The following is a 16,312-nucleotide window of genomic DNA, read 5'->3' on the forward strand; positions in this document are numbered from 1 at the left end:
AAATGCTTCCCCTTGTGCACGCTCTGGTCCAGTTCACCGTCCCCACCCTTCCAAGAGGGAAAAACGCCGATTCCTCGCTGCTGCCAGTCTTTGCCTGTTGCCCTTCATCATCCTGCCTCTAAGTGCGAGCAGAACAAAGGATAAGCTTAGATAATTTTAAAAAACACGCTTCAAGACCTGCATTTTGCTTCCAGATGTGGTGGATTTTGCTCAGCAGCCACCCATATTTCAGTGCCTGAAGGAAAAACGAAGGTGCACGACCACCCCAGGGGCTCAGCACCGTGCGGGCTCTGACTCCTCCCGCGTTACTGCCCGCAGATTGTTATTTTATGATGAACTTTTTCAGAAATCCGTGTTTCTGCCCAGCTGCGTGACTGAGCTAGCGGCAGAGGCTCTGAGCCCGGCGGCCCTGCGAGGAGGCCTGCCCGGCTCTGTTGCGCTGGGCCTGCAGGCCCGGCCGGGCCCACCGCATCCCCGGGGTAACGCCGCGGGACCGGGCCGGCTCGGGCCGCTTCCCCCCGCCCGGGTTTCCGGGCCGCGGAGGCGGGCGAGCGGCTCCGCCCCGGCAGCGCGGCGCCTCCCCCGCCGCGGCCCGAGCGGAACAGGGCCCCGCCGTGGCGCCGGGTTTGCTGCGGCCTCTCCGCCGCCATCCCTCCCTCCCTCCCTCTCTCCTTCCCTCCTTCTCCTCGCGGGCAGGTGCGCGGGGCGGGCCGGGGAGCCGCGGGGCTCCGGGGCTCGGGGAGGCGGCCTCGGCGGGCCTGGCCCGGCCTGGGCAGCGCGGCCCGGCCGGGGGAGAGCGGCCGCCTCATGGTGGGGGGGGGGGGGGTAAGATGGCTGCGGCCTGGGGCCGGGCCGGGAACCAGGGCCGCTCGCCGGGCCCCACTGCGACCCCCGGAGCAGCTGCGCTGGGGTTTTCCTCAGTTTTACAGTTTACTTAGTGACCGGGGTTTCTTTGCTCTCCATATTCCTGCAGGCCCTCGGAGCGGAATACCCCTGGTTTTGCCCCAAGGCCTTTGCTGGCAGAGCAGGCGCTAGGCCCGCGGGTCGGTGGGTGATCATTCCTGCAGGGGAATGGTGGTGTTAAAGCTTAACCTCCGCTCCTGCCCCAGCCAGCACTGCCAAACCCTTCCCTTGCCCAGGGGAAGCGGTTTCGTGGCAGCCGAGGCACTCCTAAAAGTGTGTGGGTTTCCATCGGGCCGTGGATGGAGCAGCACAAGGAGTGAACGGGTGGCAGCAGCCTGTGTCAGAGCAGATTAGCGTGAAAAACTGGCTAAAATAATTCATGTCAGAGCAATATTAACATAACAGTGTCCTTTGGCTGTTGACATAAAAGCCAAGCTCTGCAACTTCTTTATAAAATAGGTACCCTATTGTAAGTGCATGCAGTTCTTACAACAAATGTAAAGAATGGTTATTTTTCTTTTGCCCCTGACTCCCAAATAAACCTGTTACTGACTTGTATTTTATTTTTGTGAAATGGAGCTCTTATTAAATGGTAAGGTGCAGTCTCTACAGTGTTTCACATAGGAAAGCCTCCCATTTTATAAACTGGGACATTACGTTTAGTGTAGAAATGACTGTCACGGTGTAACTCTTGTGTCCAGGCACAGAAGACAAGGGTTGTCTTCTGGAGGGGTCTGTGTGGGTGACAGGGCTCCCTTGTGAACCCGGTGAAGGTTTTGGCCTCTAAGCCCTGCCTGTCTCCCTGATGCATGGGGGTGTAGGAGCTGTCCCTCCCTGAACTGCCTCTGTGAACTTTGGTCTTCCCTCCCTTGTGTGGAATTGCAGCTTAAGTGGAGCCATGATGGGGGAATCTCCTGTCGCATTGCGATGCCTCCCTGCCCCGTGGTGTGGAAGCCTACAGAAGGTCTGGTGAGCCAAAAGTCTCCTCTAGCAGCTCTGTTCCCTCCCCTGTGCGTGAGGACAAATTGGCGTAGCTGGCAGGATCCTAAATGAGGGGTTGGGACAACCCCTTTGGAAAGGTTTTTGTTTGGTTTCTGCAGGAAGAAGTGAGCAGAGCCGATGCGTCTGTGTCTGCATCTTGTTTCAAGACCTGAAGGGTTAGTAAACGTGGGACAACCTGGCTCTGGTTTTTAGGCTAACTCTTGCAACCTCGGAACAGAATCATAGATACCACAGAGGATCTTATTTTAAACCCAAGTTATTTCTTCAGGCGTTAATTTTGGGTTGTGGCTTTTGCCCTTTTGAGCAGGTCCTCTCCCTTCTCTGTCTCAGCTCATCTCTTAAGTTCCTTAATGCGCGTTTGACTGCTGTGATGTTTGTAAAGCTTATCGCCTCTGGCGCAAAAAGCCGCCCCTGTAATGCAGGATACCTCTGTCCGAAAACATCCAGTTGGGTGAAATTTGCCAAGTGGCTTATTTGTTTTCTTGTGAATGTTTTGTCAGTCTGTGATGTCGTTTTTCCAGGTGGAAAGTTTTGTTTGCTTTGTTTTCAGACTGGACAATCCTACCAAAAGCCTTAAGCTTCAGAGGAAAAAAAAGAAGTAGCCACGTGAGCTTACAAGGTGGCTTTAGCAATTCCTATCTGCATTCTGATCCATGACAAGTTAATTACACCAATTACACCAGGAACTGAACAGAAGCTCTATAGGAAACTGTTGTAGTTATATTGCAACTTGTGTTACCGTGACTACTTTATCTCTTGATAACTCTGTAATTAACTTGTCACCACTGTTTAATGCTTAACGTATGTAGAGAATCAGTTAATGGCATCACTAAAGGGATAGTAGCCTGAAGGAGAAGCTCATGCCCTTTGGGAAGGTTATCGGGGTTTCCTTGAACAGCTAATTTAGGGACTTGTGCAGAAAAAGTATTAAGTTTGTTACGGGAAATGTGGATAAGATGGAAAGGCTGCACCAGAGAAATTCTCTTTAAACTGACTTTGGTGGCAGGGGAAACTGTTAGAGGAAACAGTCATGCAAAAAATCCAGCGCAGAATGTGTCAAAGGCACGGCTGACTGTTTTTGTTGTGTTCTTTTCCCATGCAATTAGGGTTTAGAGGAGTGGGAACAACTGATTTTTGTGAATTAAGCCTTGGTGTGCCAGCTGTTAATACCCGTTCGTACTCCAGCCAGTGCATAGCTTCCCCGTGAGCCCCGTCCGTCTCAGGTACCGAGGGTGACGTCCTCTCTGGTCGTGACTGAGATGTGGTTTCAGCAGTGATGGTCGTTCTGGTGTTGGTGCTGCAGGAGCTTTGTGGGAACAATTTTGTAGGCCTTGATTTGTTGGGGTGTCAAGACTAGTGAGCCATTCTGCCTGGGATGTGGCTGACCTGAATTAAACTTATTTTCTGCAGAGAAAAAAAAAGCCTCACTCCTTGTGATAGTTGTTAACATCTCTCATTTTATATATTTCACAGAACAATGCGTTAAATTCTGAACGTGTGAAACTTCTAAATACATCCTGAAGGCATTGGCGTCCAGTCTAACTCTTTTAAAGGTTTCCCGCGTGAGGATGATTTCCCGTTTGTAACACCGGCGCAGGCGGTGAGTGCCTAGCCCAGCCTGCGTTGCCCGTGCCCAGGAGTTGTCGGGTGAAGCTGAATACGCGTCCCGCCAATCGCGTAACTCGTAAAAGCAAGCACTTGTTAAATCTATTTGTTTTTATTATGGACATCGATCTGCCAGTCGCAATAATGCATTTACGGACGTTTTTCTGCAAGCGCAGCGCTGGTGGCAGTTTTTACTGACAAATTGAGTCATATGGACAGTAGTTCAAAATACGCTTACGTTATTGACGGATCGTGCAATTCTGTAGTTTACCGAGTGTTCGTAAGATATCTGGCCTGGTGAAGAGAATGTAACTGCTGGGAAAATGTAGGACAAAGTTTTAATTTCAGGAAGCTTGAAATCTTTTTGGTAGTGACAGGCTTCAGCACGTGTCTTGGCTGGCTTTGTGAACTTTAACTGCTTCATTAACGCCATAATAAAAACCCCGGAGGCCTGGCTTGGTGTCCTCACTGCAGGCGTCTGGTTCTTGAGTTTCTTACCTCTGCTGATAGCTGTGAAGGTTGTCGTTCGCTGTGCTGGCAAGGGTTTCAGTTGTGCTAATTTGTCTGAAGGTATAACGAGCAAAACTTTCCTGATGCAAGAACAAAAACCCCTGTTAAATTTTGTCTCCTGTAAGGCTGACATGGTCACCCAGTACAGTATGAAGTTAAACACACAGCTGGAGGAACAACCGAACTCTAAAAGCAGACCAAACCTGTACTGAAGTATTTTCCAGAAATACAAAATGCGATTTTAAATCTGTAATCTCCTTGGGTAGTCCAGACTACTGTTTAAAAAAAATCTAATGTGTTTGAATGTCAATAAAGCTTGTGTGGCTCTGGAGTTTCATGGAAATTGAATAATTATGAAAAATTTTCTTTTGAATCATGTCACTGTTCTGATGCTTTTTGCCAATCCTTTTTCAGAGTGTTTCCTTATTTATTATTTTATATCAGCAGGGCAAAAGCACCCTGTCCTGATGTCTGTCAGGAATATCTGCTATCTGGTTTGATTTATATTGTGCCAAATTAAATGGTATAAATTATTTCAGGTATTTTTTCAAGTCACTTGTAGAATGTGGCCATGCAGCTGAAATGCTCCCCAGTGCAGTGAAGGTGCTGAAGGTGATTAAAAACGCTTACATCTGAACAAATCCCCCTTAATCTCAGGGCAGAAGAGGGGAATTCATTGATACAAAGATTCTCCAAGTGAAATAGTAGTAAAATAGCACTACTGACAGAGCGCCTGTCGTCTTGAGCAGCTCGGCGGAGGGGAATAAGGAATAATTCTGCCTCTCTCAAGGCAGGAGCCTGCGGCATCTGGAGAAGCGGCAAGCGCTGGTCCGGATTGCGCTGGGTGTTCGCTACCCAGCGTGTAGCTGAGCTGCGGGTCGTGGAGCAGGCAGCTGGGGATGCTGGGTTTGGGCTCAGAAACAAACTTTTGTTTTGCATTCTCTTCTGACTTGGGGAGTTGGAATCTTGCTTTTTGGGGGGTGTGATGGCATAGCAGTAGAAATCACTGAACGCTTCGTTTCGGTTTATGGTGTGCTGTATAGCTGTGTGCTGTTGGAATAGTGAAGAGACGGGCTTTTGGCCTTACCTGGTGGGTGCATTGTCAGGTTTTAATTATTGCTCAGATGCCACTGTTTAGTGCAATTTGATCAGATTAATGAAATTGGTATTTCAGTGCAGTAGTGTATCTAGCCCACCGAAGTCAAATTTGCTTTGTTTTCTGAATCGCGCTGTCTGCGTGCCCCAAGTGCAAATGTAACTCCCTCCAGGTAACTCTGCGTTGGCAGAGAGCGCGTATTAGTGCTGCCTTGTGACTGTTGCCGCTGCATAATCATCGTTCAGTGACACTGAAATTATCTGGCTGCTTTAGATCAGTCAGTACAATGCAAACAGGAACGTCAGCTTTGGTTGTTTGTACATTCGAGTGTGCTGAAGGTCTGTTAATTAGTGAAACTTCTTAATAAACACCTAAAGTACACCTAAACCCCTGTTAAAAAGATTATTTTTTTCTGTTTTGCATATAAAAACCAGGAGATGGGATGTACAGCACTTAAAAACACACATGAAGCGTTGCCTTGGCTGTGTTGGCGGTACGTTTTTAGTGTCGGCGGTGTCCTGGAGAAACAATGTCCACAACTTCGTGTTCCCTTCGTCTTGCTCCGCTGAAGTCTGGTGTGGTCAAACGGAATGTAGTGGGAAGGGTGGGGAGAAAAGGGAAATCCCTTGCACGGTCACCTGTTGACACCAAAAATACCTCTGGTTGGTTGCTAGCAATCCATGAATACCAAGATTTTTGGTTGGTTGATTGAGAAAGGAGATTGACTTTGTTCAAACTGGCTACATTTTTTTTTTATATTGGTTTTTTTTCCCCCTGGATGTGTAAGTGAATTAGTTGATTTTGAATCCTATTTGCAGTGGGCATGGGTCGTCGTCTCCTTTTAGCTTGGAGACTTCGGCAGTTGGAAGGACAGGCTGGGTCTACAGCTGGTGGTGTGCTTTCAGAAAGTGAACCTGAGGCCCAACAAGGCAAAACACTTAATCTGAGAGGAACTTTTTAAAATAAATGCTTGTGGTTTGTTTTTTTAAATATAATAAGGGTGCTATTTTGTTTTCTCCAATTGCATGAGTTGCGTGTTAGTGGATACACCTTCTTTTCTGTTACTGGGAACGTGCGTGGCCTGGATTTGAACGTTTTCCAGTTGTCTTTTTGTGTAGCTATGCTTGATTCCGTAGCGAGAGTTTCTAAGAATATGATTAACCCTGTGGGTCATCTTATAATGTAATTATTAATGATTGATTCTGTTTATCCTCGGAATCAATACAAGAAGCAAAATGGGCTGGCATATATTTGGGGCTGATTTCTAACATTCAGTCAACACGATCTGGTGACGAGGCGAGTATGGGTTTATTCCTCGCGACGTGTTTGATGAATCTGAAGTGCGTAATTAGTTTTGTATAACGCTGGTGATACGCGGCGGTTTTTACGTGACTTATGTTAATGTGGCCAATAGTGTTAACATCTCCTGCCACTAATAGTTAGGGTGGGGATGGGTGGTAATTGATCTTCCTGGGAGTGCTGTAATGTAAAAACAATTCAGGCTGTTTGAAGTATATTTTACAAGTGTGCATTGGGCCTTTGGGATGTTACACTGAAAAACCCAATTGTACAGTTACCATGGGAACCCAATTAGAATAGATTGCTTGAGTTTTTTTCAGGCTTTCATCTTGACCAAAAATCTAATGTACTTTAAATGTTTTCATATGGAATTCTATTCATATACTGAGTTGATATAATAGCTGTTTTTAAATTTTAGTGCTGAAACCAGGGAGTATTACGTTCTGTGCATCCTGAGGACTTGTCTTTCAAGGAGAATCTTCCTTTAGCGTTTAAAAGTTGATGAACTGAGAAAAATACTTTATGAATCTGGGAGTTCTTACCGTAGTGCTGCCATCACGTGTACTTTTCAGGCTGCAGTTCTGTGCAAGTAAACAGGAAAATATCTTAAAAGCCAAGGACTTCTGTTCTAGACTATCAACATAATATGGCTGAAACTTTTCCTGACCTTTAAGGATCTGTTTTTTTAGGTACCTTCTGACTTTTCTTTAAATTTCTCTTCTGTTGACCTATTCAGAGGTTTGGGATGCTCACAGGGTGGGTCTACGATGTGTTAGCTTTCTGCACCGCCTCATCTCCTGCTGAGCGGGAGCTCCTGTTCAGCACCTGAAGGCATTTGTGGATCTTTCAGGTGTCTCAGGAATGTCCTGCTGCTTGGCTGCTCCTCAGCATGGCTTCAGCCTCAGCACAGCTCTTGTGTAGGAACAGAAGTTCTGGGGAGCTTGGGAACATCTTGATTGAAAGGCCAAGGGGAGCTGAGGCAGCAGCTCAGTAGGAGATGGGCTTTCTTGGGCCTAGTCAGGCAGCTCTGACCTGGTGAGGATGGGGACAAATTATTCTTTTTCCTCACTTCTTGTTATTATTTGATCCCTTCAGGTTTGTCCTACTCTCTGCAAATGCAGGAGGAAATTTTCCATTTTGCTGAAGCGGTTGCTGACAATAAGGTTTCAGTCTTTTAAGACAGGTCCAGTGATTCTGGTGTCTCAGTTTCTGGAACATGATCCAGAATGAGGTATCGCGATTGAATTTGATCAGTGGCATTTCCTGTGCTATTCAGAAGAGGTACTGGGTGCTTACCTTCAAAATCAACCTTGGGGGAACCCTTCCACTCAAAGTGAAGAGGAGTTGGTAGTGCATATATTGGCCTCATCCAACAAGACGGTCTTTGAAAGGTTGAGGGAAGTTTTGGAGTGATGTGTTGGACTTTCCCAGCCCTCTGACTTAGAGCAGTGGTCTTGTATGGTTTTCCCCTATCTAGCTGCAGGTAGTCTTCTGACCACCGTGGCCTGGGGTGTTACTGGCTCTGCGTGAGTTGCCTGTCATCAGAGGAAAGCCATTCCAGACTAGTAGATGGTTGAGTTCAACCTGAGGCAGAAACGGGTCATGAACACTAGTCAGTCTTCATCTCTCCTTAGGCAGTGTGCAGCCTTCTTGGCCACCAAGGTCTCAGTGGTCCTAGGGGCTTCCCCCAGTGTATCGACGTGTTTCTTGGGACTCACCAGCAGGCACCAAGCAACTGTTGTGCTTTTGAGGTGCTACCTAGTCCTTCTGTAAGAATCCTTTCTCTTAAAGCTGAAGCTTGTTTCCTGTTCTCCTTGAAGACTGATCTCCTCGAAGCTGGGTTTAGTTTCTCCACTCATGAGCTGTGTGTGCTTACACTCAAAGTCAGTTTGTGTTCTCTGGTTCAGCTGGTCAAAAATACAATTTGTGAAGACCTTAGCAAACACAGATGGGTGTAGAGTTTCCCTGGTGCCTTTTAGAGAGTGTTGCATTGAGCAAGCGTCAAAGGGAATTGTCTAAAACTGTTGAAGTTTTTGGTGACTAATCTGGATTTGCTCTTCAGCTCTGTGTGGGTTGCACTTAAAAGCATGTGAGCAATCTTGTGGGGGTACGGCAGAGATTTTTAGATAAACATTAATGCATTGTGTGGAACCTGGCTAGCAGTTAAACAGCTGTTGTCACCGCAAATCATAGAATCACAGGATGGTTTGGGTTGGAAAGGGACCGTTAAAGCCCCCCCAGTCCAACCCCCCTGCAAGGAGCAGGGACATCTCCAACCAGATCAGGTTGCTCAGAGCCCCGGCCAACCTGGCCTGGAATGTTCCCAGGGATGGGGCACCCACCGCCTCTCTGGGCAGCCTGGGTCAGTGTGCCACCACCCTCAGCGTAAAAAATTTTTTCCTTTTATTTACTCTGAATCTGCCTCCCTCTGTTTTAAAACCATTACCCCTCATCCTATCCCAGCAGACCCTGCTGAAGAGTTTCTCCCCATCTTTCCGGCAGCTTCTCTTCTCCTTGGCCTCCCAGAGAAGGTGGCAAAGGCAGAGGACAGATGCGTGCTTCTGAGTGTCTCTGTGTAACGCTGGCCCTTACGCACTGCGCTTCCCTTGGGTCTTTGGCCCAGGCTTGAAACGATCTTCTGGATAAATCTTTTGGAGGCAAACAGTCTAGCTTTACCCTTCAGAAAAATCAGAAAAAAGCTGAGTGTTGCTACGCACCTTGAAAGTCAAAGCTCTGAAGTGACAATAGAAATAAATTGCTATTTTATTTTTAGTCCTCTCACAGGTACTTTAAGGAGTATTGGGAGATTGCTCATCTCCCTGACTTACTCACATTTAAAAATGGGATGAGTGAGCTTTGCAATGCCTGCCTTGCAAGGGTGTGACTGTTAGTATATTTAAAATACTAATTATTGAGCTCTTAAAATAAAGATGTAATATTAAGATTAAATAGCACCATTTTCTGGTAAGTGGTTTTGAAGTGGCTGTAAGTTCTGTCACCGCCTTGGACTTCAAGGCTGGATGTGTTTGAGAGAACTTGGAAAGCCTTGGATGTTTGTATCGTTTCTTTGGAGAGATTTATCTTTTCTTAGCGGATGCAGTTATCCTCTCCAGTGGAGTAGCGAGTTCCCCGGCTTAAGTGGAAGAGTTCCCATCGAGGTTGGCTGTGAGTCAGGACTCCGAGGCTGAGCTTTGTCGCATACTCTCCCTAATTTTCAAAAATGTGATGTTTATAGCACCTCTTCGCAAAGATACAGTGATCTTAGCTAATTAGCGCTGAAAAGAAAATAGGGGGGGGGGGGAAACGAAGTAATTGCCAAGGAAATAGTAATCATCCTTTATTTCAAAGGGGACAGCAAGGAGGAATCTGTTGTGGTTTTTGTTGATGATACACAAATAATGGTACTACAAATAGTAATTGTAGATGACATTTCTTAGTTACATTCTGGGTTTAAAAGTATCTAAGAATTCACTTGCTTTCATGCCTGAGATTGTGTTACTTAACACAAAAGGCTGGTTTTTTTACTGGGTGACTCAGAAGTGCATCACTGCCTGTACAAATATTTCTTAAACTAATGCTGTATCTTTTAAAGCATTTTTATTCAAAATACAGAGTTGGGTCGTGCTTGTCCTGGAAGAAATCTTCAGTGTGCCATCCGCTGATCTTTTTGTTTGACTCGTAACAAGCAGTAGACGACCTAATGAACATAAAAATTAAAAAAAAAAAAAAAATCAAACTCCCTTTTGAAATTACCTGTACTGAAACTTAGAGCCCATTTAAAAAAAAATGCAGTGTTGGTTATAAGGGAAATGACACTGTTGGCGTGTACGACACTATACTGTTCCTGGGGAATTCGAATTAAATCTCAACCTAACTGAGAATTTTTTCGTTACAGGCAGAGACCTTTCATCTACCATGGCATCAAGGCTTCTTCCAAAAGTAAGTTTCCAGTGAAATACCCTTGCATTTGGGTGCACGTCGAAAGTCCAGCATTACAAAAGAGTTCACGTAACATAGTTTGTTTTTTCCCCAGTGTCCAGCAGTCAGTATTAAGAATCCAGCTGACAAGATTGATGCTGCATTGTAAATCTCTGTAGCTCTGTCATGGTTGGTAACAGGCATCAGTGGACCTTTCCCCATCACGAATCTGTCTGCCACAGAGCATAAACTAACAGGACAATGCTACATTTTCTGTTGTAAGTCAGCTGTTTGCTTCCATTTCTTAATAAATACCTCATTTATTGAAAAACAGGATTAAATTTGAGGCTTGATGCTTCAATGAGGTAAGTGTGGGGCAGGAACTTTAAAATAAGAAAACATGGCTGTTTATCTAGAAATACAGAACAATTTACCTCCCTGAAAGCAAGGCATTAACACGTTTGTAGTCTGTAACCATTTTATTCAAATAATTAAAATGAACTTTGAAGACAGGAATACATTTTTTCTCTGGAATAACTATTTTTGTAACGTTAGGAGTGCTCCTCTAGGAAAATATTTCTAGTACAATCAAACTTGCATATCTAACTATTCCTGCTGGCAACCTCTATCACTGTTAAAAATATCTTAATGGTGGCATCTCTCCTGGTTTTAATCTGCTTTATGTAATGTAAAGTGGCTTATAAATGTCATATTTTGGTGTATACTATGTCTTCTCCCCCTCTGTAGAAGATTTTCTTTCTCTTTTCCACAGAAGAAAATTGGTTTTGTTTTTTAAAATGGAATGGTTGAGGAAGAAATTCAGGAAAATAAATTCTTGCTTCACTTTTTTCTATGAAACAATCATCTGCTTAGTTATATTTATGTATCTTCCAATTGCAAACATCTTCTAGCAGGTACCTGGAAAAATGACGGAGAAATATTTGCTTATCTTCTGCACAACCAGGCGTGGTAGGAAGAATCACGGGTTCCCTCTCTTTCAGAACTAGGTGTGATATAGCTGGCAAGCAACATGAAACTAATAATTTATAATCTAACCTTTTCGTTTCCTCTGCTCTCACTTCTAGCTGAAAGGTGCAGCGTGAGCTGTTAGGGGAGTTTTCCCCCTTTGATATGTGGAAAGGCGCGGGGTTTAAGGTAAAACACGTGAACTCTCACAGCCCGGTCTGCCGCGATGAGGGGGCTGTGTGGATGCAGCCCAGGCTGCTCCGCTATTTGCTGCTCTTTCCCCCGTTCTGGGTGCCTGTTAAATGTGTATGGGATGTAGCTCCTGTTTCTTTAGTGATGTTTATAGTGCGTAATTAGCTTGCAGTTTTACTTTGAGCACAACCACACGTTGGCGTTACACACAACATACGCCTGGTGTATAGGCTTTGCAGAAATGCGTTATCACCGGCGTAACGTGCTGAGCGGTTTTTAAGCAGGCTGCTGAAAAATGGTTTCTGATTTTCCACAATCCCTGTATTTGTCTCCCAGTTGATCCCTGGCTTTGCAGCCGTGTTGCGGTGACCAAAGATCTATGTTGGGTTTGCGTGGAAGGGGCTGAAGCGTGAGCATCCATAGTTGGTTGTTTTTTGGGTTTGTGGTGTTCTTACAACAATGTGGTAATTTTTCCATTTCATGAGGAAATTGAATTCTAAATGTAATTCTGTTGCTCTCTGGATTTCTTGTAGTTATTAAATTTAAACTTAGTAAACAGATTGTGGTACTAACTGTAATGCTTAGCTCCCTGTTGTCGATACCGTGAAATGCTTGTCCATGCTGTCCTGAATCAAACCGAGACTGATAACGGTAGGAAAATTTGGACGTGTATGCTAAGGCTATGATAATATATTTCTGTACGAGTCATTCTGATGCCTGTCTTTTGTGTGTATTTATTTTCCTGTAGATGTATGTGTATTTTTAGTGGATTCTTAATACACAGTTTGCAGCTTCATTTGTTTAGAGCCATTCTACTCACTTCAAAAATTTCAATGAAATTCTTTTCTGGAACCCAATTCAGATTCCCGACTCCCCTTCAGCGTAAAAAAGGAGCACTATTAATGGTTTTGTTCATATTGCTTAGATTTATTTTGTTATTATTCTCCAGCTCCTACTCTTCAGGTATAGCTGGTTTGGTATTATAAAGAATGATGGATTATACAGGAAAGTTTCTTTTGAAGCACTCCTGATATTGTGCAATGCACTTGGGGGTCAGCTGCACTTGACTGATGCATGATTTATCCGATGTCCCTGCCACTTTCTGAGATAAAGCTGCTATTTTATCAAAAATGCCAGCAAGTGTGATTTAGAATTTATCCACCTCCTTTTTCAAATAATTGTTCTGATTACTTTCTGGCACGGCAATAAAATGATAAAGGTAATTGCACACAAATGTGAGATAGCACCAAAATACAATAAAATTAACCTGAATTAGCTTGACTTGTCGATGAGAAGTATTTATGAAATGTATTTTTGCAATAAGGGAGACTGATATTATAGCTGGAAGGTGAGTTATTGCCTTAATGTAATACTGTTTGAAATTTAAAAAAGAGACTGTTACAGTTGAGGGTGATTGTGCCTTTGAAATTAAGTTGAAGTGATTCTTATAATTGGCAGCAATAATGCATTGTGAAGGTAATATCTTTTATTGTGTTACGCCTAGTTGCATTAGCTTTTATTTAGCTGGTCCTGACTTCAGCTCTGCACAGAACGCAAGAAGGAGCAGATCAAGAATTTGGTGGACTTGGGTGATAAAAATTTGAAATGTTACCTAATATTAAAGTCATTCTTCTGCTAGATTTTTTTCATTTTTAGCCCATTTTCAGTTCCCCCGAACATGATAGGAGTCTCATTTGATTAAGCTTTCATCTCTTCTCCTTGTATTTGAGTTGTTGCTGTGTATTTACATACACAGCTGAACCCTGTCACGGTAGCGCACTTCGGTCTTGCTGTATGTATGTATGCACGCGTGTACATCAGGTAGTGATTTGGGCAGTTACGTTTTGTGTTTCTCAGTGCCTCAAAACATAACCTCTTTGTATTAAAAAGTGTAAACACGCTTTAACAGCAACCACTTCCATGGTAATTTGAGGAGTAATCTTAAAATGTTGGCTAGTATCTTGAGTTTATTTTTTGAAGTGATGAAAAAAATCCAGACAGCTGCACAATGACTTCTTTTCCTTTGCTTGAGACTTGTTAAAACTCAAACTAGCAACAACTAGATACTAGTTTTGGGGACCCTCTAATTAGACAACACATTCTTCATCTGTGGTTCCTTGGTATGATACTTGTTTCTTTGGCAAAAAATTCTTAATTGTGAGGTAGTGTTTTATTCCATTGATTGCGTGTTATAACAGGGAACAGCTAAACAAATTATAAAACTTAGGTTTGTAGTGCCTTGCACAGTGCTTCTCGTTAAATATTTTCAGTCTAAAAATAAGGGGTGAAGGGGCTTAATCCCTTTGTTAGGTAATCAGAAGATCATCAAGTCCAACCATCAACCCAACACCACCATGCCTACTAAACCATGTCCTGCAGTGCCATATTTACACGTTCTTTGAACACCTCCAGGGGTGGTGACCCCACCACTGCCCTGGGCAGCCTGTTCCAGTGCCTGACCACTCTTTCAGTAAAGAAGTGTTTCCTGATATCCAACCTAAACCTCTCCTGCTGCAACTTGAGGCCATTTCCTCTTGTCCTAGTTACCTGGGAGAAGAGACCCACACCCGCCTCCCTACAGCCTCCTTTCAGGCAGTTGTAGAGCGCAATGAGGTCCCCCCTCAATCTCCTCCAGACTGAACAACCCCAGTTCCCTCAGCCACTCCTCACAGGATTTGTTCTCCAGACCCCTCACCAGCTTTGTTACCCTTCTCTGGATGTGCTCCGGTGACTCAACGTCCTTGTACTGAGGGGCCCAAGATGAAGTAGGAAAATGCACTTCTTGAGTGCAGTCTGGAATGCCATAGTAATAACCTACCTGCTCCTTCTCAAGGAGCAAAAATTGTTTTATTACAATTAAAAAATCATCCTTTCAGTAAAATAAAGAAGTCTGAGGTAGCCCTGGTAAGTATGCCGGGAATTTGCCATTGGACAGACCAGGATCACTCCTCTCTGCCAAAGCCACAGACTGAAGACGTCGCCAAAGAGCCAGAGGCTACCACTGCTTGGAAACACAGTTTGATGGCTTGGCATTTCGGGGTCTTTTGATTGCCATCCAAAGAGGATTAGTAACATAATACGATGGGACAACAGAAACTTGCTTTTGTTGTCTTTGATTGTTTAATAAAGAATTATGTGTTTGCTCTTGTTGAATACTTTCAAAATGCCGTAGAAAGCAAATGTTGCTCTCTGTACATGAACATCTATCCCTCTGTTTGTCAGGGGCTTCTGGGAGGTGGATAAGTGAGGACAGGGACTGATTTTTAGTGGCTGCTGTGCCAGCGTATATTTGTATGTCTTCAAAATACGCGGTTTAATTCTGTACTTTCACATTTTTCATGGGACTAGTTCTTTGGAAGGTAAAGAAATTGTTTTATCACCCCAAAGTAACCCTGGATTTGCCTACAGTCTGTCTGACATTTCCTTTCCAGACCTTCCTTAGCTAGGGAATGAGAGTAGGTTCTGTTTTCACGCCCTCTGAAGTTACAGGTTTGGCTTAACCAGGGTTAGACTGACCTAGAGAGGCACTGGAGATGCTGGAGTGCTGCGGTGTGTTTCAGTGCAGCTTTTCTTTCAAAGCCTCACCCGGATTGCAGTCCTGTTCTTCAGCCGTGGAAGTGTTTATTACTGCCGCAGCAAGGACAAAAATATACCAACCTGACATCTGCTGCAGGCTGAAAGTTGCTTTGGGTGCTGTGGGAAGAAGAAATACAGGCAGTACGTACAGTTGTTGTGGGATGTGTAGGGGAAGTGGCTGGTGTCCAGGTGGGTGGCGATGGGCACCAGTTCACAAGAGCCTGATGCAGTAGACAAAGGGCTTGTATTTTAAAACTTCAGAAGTAATTTTCGGTGTTACTTTGCTTGTTAGCAGGTTATATTGACAGAATTAGATCTGATTAGCTACTGTGATGGTGGTTTTGTTTCAAGACTTTCCTCTTGATTTGAAGCAACAAATACAACGCCTTTTTCCTTCCTCAAAATTAAACTTTTGCCTTAATTTAAAAACTAAGGGGCACTCAGCTTCCCTGGGACTAACAGCTTTCCCTGTGTTTGAAGGATGCTATGTGTGATGTTCAAGTGTAATGAAGGAAATGTGTGTTATCTTCTTCAGAAATTATTTTTTCACAAAGTAGTGAACGCTGTTGGTGGGACTGCCCTGTGCATGTGGGTTGCAGAGGGCAGCAGCCCTCTCTTGTTTTGTAAGACAAGGAGAAGCCCTGCCCTGCGTCCCAGGACAACTTTCTCCCAGGTTCAGGGGTCCGGATTGATGTCAAACCAGTGAGGACATGTTTGGCTCAGGGCGTCCTTATTGCTTCAGAGTTCACTCCGTTGTGTTTAGTGGGACATCTTCAGACTCTTTTCTTTTTTAAGAGAAGGGAACAGCTTTTAGAGAAGCTCGTATTTTAGCTTTGAAAGCAATCAAACATTTCGTGATAAGCAAAAAGACTGAGTTAAATGTTTCTCAATCTGTGTAGTTTTTATTCCAGTATATGAAATATGGGTGTGAAACGTCTGTCTACCTCTTCCCTTCTTTCCTCTCCACACTGAAATTATTTGTAGTTCAGAAGTGCTTTTTTCTCTTCAAACAGTAGCAGCCACTGCTCATCTGGAAGGTGAAAATACAGTCGATTAATCGAAGTATCCACTTCGATTTGTGGATTTGTGTTTTGATCACGTGTTGATTGCATGGATCCTGTGTTTTTTCCCGATCCTTAAATTTTTCTCTGCTCTGAAACACTGAGTGTAAGAAACGGTTTTCCACCCAGGACCGGCTGCATAGGGTTGGAAAAGTGCCCTCCGCGGTGAAGTGTACGTTCACGA

At 44.3% G+C, this 16,312-nt stretch overlaps 1 protein-coding gene across 4 annotated transcripts in view; it reads left to right on the plus strand.

The window, feature by feature from the left end:
• The first annotated feature begins 233 nt into the window (after window positions 1–233).
• Window positions 234–16,312, plus strand: part of MGMT (O-6-methylguanine-DNA methyltransferase) — a 156,555-nt gene continuing 140,476 nt past the window's right edge. Inside the window, exons 1-2 of one of the 4 annotated variants that reach the window (XM_086752660.1) lie at window positions 234–252; window positions 10,311–10,354. In XM_086752660.1, the coding sequence (XP_086608786.1) occupies window positions 10,331–10,354 (24 nt within the window). In that variant the 5' untranslated portion in view covers window positions 234–252; window positions 10,311–10,330. Of the gene's footprint in view, window positions 253–1,832; window positions 1,873–10,310; window positions 10,355–16,312 lie in introns of those variants that run through there. The other 3 variants (XM_086752658.1, XM_086752657.1, XM_086752659.1) reach the window with 3 other exon arrangements.

The sequence above is a fragment of the Chlamydotis macqueenii genome, chromosome 7 (genome assembly GCF_036417535.1).
Source record: "Chlamydotis macqueenii isolate bChlMac1 chromosome 7, bChlMac1.mat, whole genome shotgun sequence".
In the NCBI taxonomy this organism is placed as follows: Eukaryota; Metazoa; Chordata; class Aves; order Otidiformes; family Otididae; genus Chlamydotis; species Chlamydotis macqueenii.